The 9,824-nt window shown below is 38.3% G+C and overlaps 1 protein-coding gene across 1 annotated transcript; it reads right to left on the bottom strand.

Moving 5' to 3' along the window:
- Positions 1 to 6,949: 6,949 nt before the first annotated feature.
- Positions 6,950 to 9,206, bottom strand: S1PR3 (sphingosine-1-phosphate receptor 3). The gene has a single exon (XM_063295237.1). It carries the CDS (start codon positions 9,043 to 9,045, stop codon positions 7,915 to 7,917), a length of 1,131 nt encoding a protein of 376 aa, XP_063151307.1. The 5' UTR covers positions 9,046 to 9,206; the 3' UTR covers positions 6,950 to 7,914.
- Positions 9,207 to 9,824: the final 618 nt, after the last annotated feature.

Genomic DNA, 9,824 nt, shown 5'->3' with positions numbered 1-9,824 from the left:
GCTTGTATTATACGTAATTCTTCTTTCGCAGCCAAAACTATAATTATGTACTGATCTTTTTCTAGAAAAACTTCCAGGGGGTGGGTGGGGGAAGCATATATGGGGGAGGGGGGACTGTCTTGTTGGATGTATTTTTTACAGCCAAAGACTATATTTTTAGAAAATGGTCAGGTGAAGGTAGTAATGTGAAAAATGTGAAAAAGTGAAAAATGTTTTCCCTTTTTCATCCTTTACTTATTTGTGGGTGGTAGGTTGGTGGTGAGATTATCCATTTAATAGCTGCATGAAGCTGCTGGAAACTATTTTTGAAAGATGAGCCTATTGACAGGTATAAAAATATAAAGTCTCTCTTGAGCCCACATACCCTCAATTAAATTTTGGTTTTGGCAACTGGGCAAAAATGGTTTGCTATTACCGCCTTCTGGATTTTGTTTGAAGCTTCCCAGCCTAGTCTATAGCTTAGGCTGTAAATTCTGCCTACAGCCTAAAGATTTCTTGGTGGCTTCTCATCCAAGGACCAACCCATTTAACTTTTCCAATATCTGCTGCCACCTGCTCTGACATTTAGATCTATAAATTACATTAATTAACAACTTCCTTTAAAAGAGGCAATATTAAATCTCTAAATACAAGATTTGGGGAAAGGGGGACAATAAGGCATGTGGTCTTCTAGAGACATTTGTTTGGTACTGGAAGTGAGTCCCAATCTAGATGGACTCAGGTGGATTGAATAAGGCACCTTGCAATCTTCACAAAGCTAAGACTAAAGTGTCTTTCAAGTATACAACAAAGAATCCTCTGGCACCTTAAAAGCATACACTTCAGGGATTAGATTCTCCTCTATCAGCTGCATGAAATATTAGTCTGAGAAGAAATATATCAATTAAATTCAGGTGGATTAATCAACTCACCGATGCAGGAATATCTATGTCACACCCAATAACTATCTTACGAATAGCTGCCATTAAGAAGATAATTATAGCTGCCTGCTGTATCTTTGGAATTTCAATTCCCTCTGACTTCATACATTTCAAACAAATGCAGTTCTCTCTTTCTCTCTAGCTACTTTTGCATTGTCTATATCTATCCCATAATTCCAGGAGATGGAAACTGTGGTCCAAGACATTGAAGAGCACCAGGTTCAGGATGGTGAAGAGCTTCTCAGGTTTTACTTTCTATGACATCAACATTTACCTCTTAATGTTATGTATTTGTAGCAAGGTCACATTCAATAAATAATACAGAAAGCAATTTCTAGTTTGGAAAACTAACATCTGGAGAAGATAACCAAACAGTCCTTCTTGCTAGCAACCCAGCTGGCATAAAGTGAGCTCTTCATGAGGTATATTACCATCTGAACAATGGTATTTTGCTTCCAACTTATTTCAGAAAAAAAAAACACATAATATCTTACAGAGTTTTTAAATTAGAGACAGATGAAACATTGCTTATGATTCAAGTCACATCACAAAGAACAGCTGTTAACAACCATCCCAGGCAGTTTCTAAAAAAGAAAGAAAGAAAATAAAGAAGATATTGCTGTTGACTGCCTTTGAACTGGAGCTAATTAAAGATAGAAAACATTATTTTTCTGCCCACAATTTCAGCAAACTGCAAATCTGAGAGATTCAATTTTTGATTAAAAACAAAAATCATATGTTTTTATCTGGACTACCTTTTTTCTTGATAATTAGTTTTGTCCTGATGACATATCAAACGTGCAATTGTGTGTGCAAATACAATGTTTGCTTATTGCAGCATTCCCCAACTTTGTACTTTTCAGATGTGTAATATTACAGTTCTATCATCTAAGACAGTGTTTCTCAAACTCAGCAACTTGAAAATGTGTAGATTTTGACTCCCAGAATTCCCCAGCCAGCAAGGGCTCACAAACTGAAATTATTAACAGAAATTCTGGAGATCTGTTTCAAAATGATGAAAAAGACTGAATCTTTCAAGTAAGTATAATTCTTAGGACAATAATGGATATGTGTTAGTTACCTGATCCAAACATGATACAAATGTATTGAAACATTGCTTCAAGTGCTAGATCAATCTGTCCAAGTACAGATTGGGAAATGTATTTCATCCGTGGAGAAACAGTGACACAACCATATTCCTCAAGTTTCTTAGTCTAAACTATAGTCAGCATAGCTGTGGTGGTTCTATCCCTTAAATTCCCTAGTGGTACTCACTGTTTTCTCCTGCCAGTATGTTCTTAAAATGAACCTATGTCATTATGCAATCCTTTTCTAAGGGGAATTCTGAAGAGTATCTATTTATCTATCATCCATCTATCTATATCTATCTATATCCATCTCCATCTCCCTCATCTATCTCTAAGTCTATTATCTATCTTCAAAACACACTGCTCTTCCTTTGTTGCAAACCACACCTTCAGAGTACACTATATCAGGTATACATGCACTAGATGCAGGAGGACTTGAAAGTGAATAGAGGATGGGGTACACATGCTGGATCTGCCCCCTGATCTCTCTGACCTGCTTAACAAGTTCATCCAGGAGGTTTGAAGAAGAGCTGAACTCAGGTTCACTTCAACACAGCAATTGGACAGCCCCTGGTCTAATCAGCACCCTATTTTATTAGGATCTCAGATCACAAATTCAAGTCAACATGAGGACCACTTCACTTCAAACCTCCCAGTTCATCTAACAGAGATTAGTGAACTTCTGGGATGGAGCAGAGTCCTTTCAAACCCACATACATTCTGATGAATCCCTAAGGAAAACTATAATGTAGCATTATTCCAAAGGCATTCTGGGGGAACAAAATGACTATTGCTTCAACAATCTCTTTTACATTATAGGCAAGAAAATGAAATGTGAATTTAGAAACAAAAAATGGGGCAGAGAAACATTGTCCCAGGGTATAATGGTTCCTCTGTATTTGCTGGATTACTGTATGTGAAGTTGGAAATCTAAAGGAATTCTCCCTCCTTCATGTTGATCTCCCTTCTTCAGTTGATTACAAGGTTTGTTTTGCATCTCATCTGTCATTGCCTCCTTGGCTTGACTGCAGAAAGCCAGAGCCATTTTCCCTGCAATATATTTCCTGCAGGGTAGCTGTTGCTCATGACATTTTGTGGGCTTTGTAGGTTGATGGGTGGACATACTTGGCTTTGGGAAAAAGGACTGACTCAGACAGCCTCATGTTCCTTGCCAGCATCTTAAGATGCGTTTGACGGTATTAACTGCTCTTCCCCTTCCTGTCTCTCTTTTGTCATCACTTAGAAATAGTGGGGCTTGTTTCCTGTTCTTCCATTTTGATTTTTTATGCATGACTGTTTATTCCCAAAAGAACTCACCAAAGGAAGAGATATGTTTGGAAGGAATAGCACCCAGATCTCCTCCTGGCAAGCAAGAAGTATGAAATACTTGTACAGTGGAAGCAATTTCCATGATTTGTAGTGGTCACCAGCCATGGCCAGGACACGGCACATTGTAGATTGTGTAATACAATATGCATTGCTGTGGTTCAGATCCCAGACTGGGTTGGATCTACTCTTGTGTAAGAATTCAGGCATCACGTTTTCTTTTTTAAGACTGTCCTGGTACAGGCTTTTGAGACAGGCTCCCTGAAATCAGCTGATTTTATCAGTCCTTGGCATTTCTCTCAACAGTATGTGTATTTGCCAGGTGGATTGTGGAACAGCAATTAATTATGGCATGTATTTAAGGAAAGCTGTACTTGTGTAGAGAGTGAGGAACTTGACCTTGACAGAGATGGGCCAGATCTATTAACAAAGTGATGGGGAGAAAAACATGGGTTAAGCCCAAAACAAGCAGAAAGGATATGTAAGTGGCTCAGACAGGTGAGCCTGGATATCAGAAGGGGAGGAGGCACGGCACAATCAGACTTGCAAGATTCCATTATTATAGCCATTCTCAATAAAGTAGCCTTAACCTTCCTGTGGAGTTGGTTCATGGTATGGTCTACCTCAGTGTTTTTCAAACTTGGCAACTTTAAGATGTGTGGACTTCAACTCCCAGAATTCCCCAGCCAACATAGTGGCTGGGGAATTCTGGGAGTTGAAGTCCACACATCTTAAAGTTGCCAAGCTTGAAAAACACTGGTCTGCCTGGTGGGGCTGACAACAGGCTAAATTCTTGTTCCATGAAGATTTCTGTTATTAACTACAGTGTATTTCACTGCATCAGTTTTGTAGTAAACTGTCTTTTGGAAAGGTTACAAATCACCCTGGGTTGCTGAAAGGCAGGGTACAATATTTAAAAATTAATACATATGTCTTCAGTTGAGTGCATCAATACCACCTGCTACATCGTTCTTTGGGAGTATGTCCCATTTCAATCTGTGGGTCCAAAACTTAATTTACACATGAGAACAGCAGTGAGAATCATGAGGAGGCAGAGCAGTTGCAGTCTGGATGCCCCCATATGCAAAAACAAAACAAAACAAAACAAAACCCACTCCCACAAATAATTACCCATTCAGGAAAAAAAGAGTTCCAGCTGAGCTGTGGTTGCTTCCATGCAAGGAGATGATTATCTATGTGGAACAGCTCCCTCTATCTGATGGGGTACAGTTCAAGCCACTCCATCATCTTATTCTGAGAGCTTACATTCTGAAATCTACTTTTAGTCCTGACATTGTCTTGTCTCCATCAAGAATTGTAGAATTGTACAGGGGTTCCCGACAATAATGTCACTGGGAGTGGTTGCTAAGGGAGAATACTATTATGGTTTTAATAATATTGTATTCAATTCATGGTTTTTTCAGATATACACTTTAAGGTTATGTCTAGACTGGTGGGTGTTCATATGGAGTCAGCAGTATAGAGGCAATGTAGTAAGTAAAAAATAAAACAAATAGATATCCTCTTTCACTTGAACTTTTCTATATTTGTTCTCTTCCATTGTTTTTTCCTTCCTGGAAAATCTATTGAGGAGGAGGGGAAATATGAATTGGCTGCACAAGAGCCTCTTAAATGACAGCTCTAGAAGGTCTCCATCTGGAAGTATCTGAAGTGGTGGTTTGCTAGCATAGTAAAGCATCCAGAACAGTGGATGAATTGCTCTGAAGTGTTAGGTAGTACTTCATTCAAATCATTTATGATGTCTTACAACTTAGGGATATGAAATGTTCTACTGGCTTCCTTAATCAAGCCTTCCAGGCCCATCCAAGAAACTTGCCTTCCTCATCAGTTTTGTAGGTGAACTTCAGATTTCTTTTCTTCCAATGTTCATCACTCTCTATTTGCTAACAGAACCTTTCTAGGCATACAGAAATGTGCATTGATGACTCATCTGAGATCTTCTGATTAAGCAGTCCCATCCAAATAATTAGTTCAGAACTACCACTGCAGCAAAAGACAGCAAGATGGTCTAATAGATTTAGATGTTTTTATTCACCATGTCAGTTTATACTGTCTAGTATCTTTCACAGTTTCAGCATACACTCTTGAAATCTGCGCATGAATTGACTTTTCCATAAGTTTTAACTCTGAATAATAACAAAATATATGCAGGTCATCTCAATTTATGTTAAAGTGTTTGCCTATGGGCAAACAATAGGTAACTGAGATACAGCAGGATCCCAGATGCATGTAAGAGACTTGGGTCATGACCTTACATACCGATCATTCCCATATATTTTAAGGGAATGTATTCCATTGGTGTGGTGCCTGCAAGGACATCTATGGGGGGTTGGTGTTTTAAAAATGCAACACACAAAAAAAGGGAGCAAGACTTTGATCATGTAATTGCAGCCACCATCTTGACTTTTGATTTCCCAGCAGATACCAGTGCACAAAACATTTCCACAATTGTCAGTTCTGAAAAGAATCCCCCAAACAGCAATGGTATAATGAGCTAATTACTCTTCCACACACATTTTACATACTAGAATAAAATCCTATTCTGCGACATCAGAAACAGATCATGTATTTTTCAGTTGCTGAAAGAAATGAACAGGAATGTAAAAAAATGAAAGAAATGAAAAGTCAAAAATATTTGGAATATTTAGGTTTATGGGAAGTGTTGTCCCAACCCACTTTGGTTTTGTTCTTTTTCTTAGGTAAAATTTCATTCCAGGAGAAAAAAAGTTCAATAATTTTTTCTATTTCACCACATCAAATGTATTTCTCTTCCCATTTATTAACTGCTCCCTTCTATTCACACAATTCATATGGGGAAAGACTAGATTAATATATAGGAAGACCCCAACAAGTAGGATTTCAATTTTGGAGTGTAGAGATTTCAGTTTGAACTAGATATAACTGCCAATCAGTGTCAACAGTGAAACACGATTCGTGATTTGTAAAACTTTGAGTACTTCTAATTTTCTTAAGCTTTGTCTTTTCATGATATTGCGGAAGATTGCATCATTTATCTGGTTCTGTTCTGAACATCAGTAATACAGACTGATTCCTCAATCTTTAACATTCTTTCCAAATAGCAGGAAAAAAAAGCCACTGATTGAAATATATATGTGAAATATACATGAAATTCCAAGTCAGCTATTTTAGTTTTACCATTCCACACATTAAATAATAAAAAAACTGTTTCAGTGAAAAACAATGATGATGATTTTTTAAAAAAAAGAATAACACAGAAATGGCTTTAGTCACAACTGCTGTATTTGCATTGGAAATTTGCATTGATAAATGCAAGACTGACTATTGGGTTAATTCAACATCTAATTTCTGTCTCACAAAACTTACATAAAGGTATTTTCTTCATTTGCTTAAAAAAATATTTGAAGGTTACATGTTCACAGTACAGTACTTGTTACATTACAGAGTTATGTTATACAGAGTAGCATATTATAATGCCAGATAATGTAAACCCTTGCCACACAGTAGGCATAATAAAAGAAAAAATACTATATATATATATATATATATATATATATATATATATATATATATATATATATATATAGGCTGGTACCTCAATTTTAAACTTTTTTTCTAGGTTGCCTTGATTGGTGTATGTCAACACAGCCAATGCTATGCCTTCCTATTGACTTTGACTGTTTATCAGGCCTGGCAGAGTGACCACCACATTCTAGCCTGAGCATTGATTTGTTGATCTAACAAATCTCACAATCTGTGAATAAATATTTGTGAATATCTTAACAGAAAATCAATAACAGTGCAGTGTGGATAGAATATCCCTATGTTGTCCACCTTAAATTGCAGCATAGAGGTTGAATAGTCTTGCTGAATGTCTCCCATGGTCAATGAACAATAATAGTTTATAAGTGTATTTTGTATCTATCTACAGCAGGCTGAACAGCCGTCACCATGAGATTCTTTGGCCCTTTCCCCACACTACTTGCTAAATAACTGGGATATCACAGATTGTTTATAAGTATTCCAATTGCTGAAGAGGAAACCAGTTATATAATGTTAAATTGTCCAGCCTGGTGGAAGAAAATGAAAGATCATCTGGAGCGAGAATAAACCCACCCTTAAATTCTCAATGTTGAATCTAGGTGGAGGTCTGAAAAATGGGATATTTGAAGAGTGTAGGCTGAGAAATACTCTGCTGGGGTCCTGAAAGGACAAGACTTCCATATTTGCATTTTGAAATATATGAAGTAGATTTCACGTAGTGCTTTAGAATAACCAGGGACCATTTCTACATCATGTCTCTAGCGACTACACATTTTCAGTTGAAAACCCATGTCAGGTGTAGCACTTTTTTTGTTACACAACCCTTAAGAGAACTTGCAGAGGCAGCCAAACTTTTCCTGAATCTCTCTTTCAGGAACTAAAACTCAGTGCTCAAAATAGGCACTTAGAATTAAGTAGCCATCTCAAGTTTTCCCCTCCTATGAGTTAAGTGCAGGAAACGCCACTAAAAAAACCTTTCTCTTTGGCTCTCCAAAAGCCACAGGAAAAGAATCCTTGAAGCGCCCAGCCAGCAGACTTCATTTGCAGACATTTCCATTATAAAATGAAGATGTATTCTTTTCAGCGATGCATGACAAACCTTTCGTTTGCAGATGCTCATCATTCAGTTTTGGTGTGTTGCTGCTGCTGGATTTGCTTCGGCTCTGATCTGGGGTGGGCTGGACAGGCAAAGACATGGAGACATTGTTCTTCACCAGGCAGCCACACACCAGGCGGAAGAAAGCCCGGCGCATTTCTTTGCTGGCCAGCGTATAGATGATGGGGTTCATGGCTGAATTGAGGACCGCTAAGGCTATGAAGCCATCTTCTTGATACAAAATCGAGCACTCTTTCACTCTGCAGGCCACGTCAATCAGCAACAAAATGAACAGGGGAGACCAGCAGGCAATGAAAACCCCAACAACAATCACAACAGTCCTCAGCAATGCCATGGACCTCTCTGAGTTGTTGTGGTTGGTGACATTCCGACTGCTTGATTTCACCAAGATGTAAATGCGGGCATAGAGGATTACAATGGCCACTAGGATGGCTATGAAGATTATGATGCAAAATGCCACATATTTCTTGGAGTACAGGGGTAAAATGGTGGAGCAGTCTCTTAAATTGCCAATACAGTTCCAGCCAAGGATGGGCAAAGTTCCCAGAGAAACAGAGATCAGCCAGCATGTTCCAATCAGCAGGAATACCCTGTACTTTTTATTTGCATCATATGGCCTCATTTTGATCATGGTCAAATGCCGCTCAATGGCAATAGCTAATAAGCTGAAAGTAGAAGCACCCAGAGCCACAAACATGCTGCCTTCCCGAACAAACCAGACCCTCGAAGACAAAGTCAAGGTCTTGTTTCCTGACATCAGAATGTTCACTTTGTAAACTATTCCTGCCAACAGGTCACAGAGAGCCAGGTTGCCAATAAAAAAATACATGCGGTTGTGAAATCTGTTATTCTTCCAGATGGCAATCAGCACCATTAGGTTCTCCAGGATGATAAAGCCACAGATAATGAGAAGTGCAATGATAGTCAGTTTTTTTTCGTTTCCACGGCTGAGCTTTCCAGTGTAATTGTAATGAAGAACTATCACTGGGTCCACAACTTCATTTTCCGGAAAGAAAAAGAAAGTAGGAGATATTGTGCTGACAGTAGCCATGGCTTAACTTGAGAGAGATGCACTTTGAAAATGAAGAAACCTTTGTTCCAATTGCTTTCCACCAGGGGGAGACCACACCACACTCTTTAGAGTGCAGTCCTTTAAAGATGTCTCCAAGCTGGTTGCATCTCAGCATCTTCAGGCACTGATACCAAGGTCTTTAAAAAAGCAAGTAAAAGACATGGTTAGTCAATAGCCTTAACTTCCCAAATCTCATATTGCAACAAAGTAGAAAGAGAAAACTCTCAAAGTTGTAGAGAGCAAGCAGATCCTCAAGCCAAAGCAGATAATATCAAACGGGTAAGGTTACCATTAAAAAGGACTTTCCCTGTCAAATCCATTACCTCTGTGCCAAAAAAGCTAAGAACTTTTTGTATCATCACATAGGACTGGGGCAAAAGTTATTACATGTTAGGGGAAAGCACAGAATTAGTATAGGAATGAGCAATTGATAGCAATCCTTCCAAGCACTGAGTTTCATCACAAACAACAACTGTTTTGGTGATGCTACATGATAAAATATAGGTATGTGATCATAGATACAGTGCAGCATTACTTTGATATTTATTGCCTGAAGTGCAACATTAGATGATAATGCCATCTTCTCTTCTTCCCTGCCACAATCCAACGTCATGTGAATAGAATCCAAGGCCTGTTAAATTAGTTGAGCACAAGAGAGGGGCAATTCCATAAGCACATCTCATTTCTGGCAGTAAAACTGCATTAATGGTAAATTCAGTAACCCATCTGTTTTTGCCCTTTCATAAACCCAAAATGTG

The sequence above is a fragment of the Candoia aspera genome, chromosome 2, assembly GCF_035149785.1.
Source record: "Candoia aspera isolate rCanAsp1 chromosome 2, rCanAsp1.hap2, whole genome shotgun sequence".
In the NCBI taxonomy this organism is placed as follows: Eukaryota; Metazoa; Chordata; class Lepidosauria; order Squamata; family Boidae; genus Candoia; species Candoia aspera.
The sequence above is the reverse complement of the archived record's forward strand: the minus strand, read 5'-3'. Positions and strand labels throughout refer to the sequence as shown.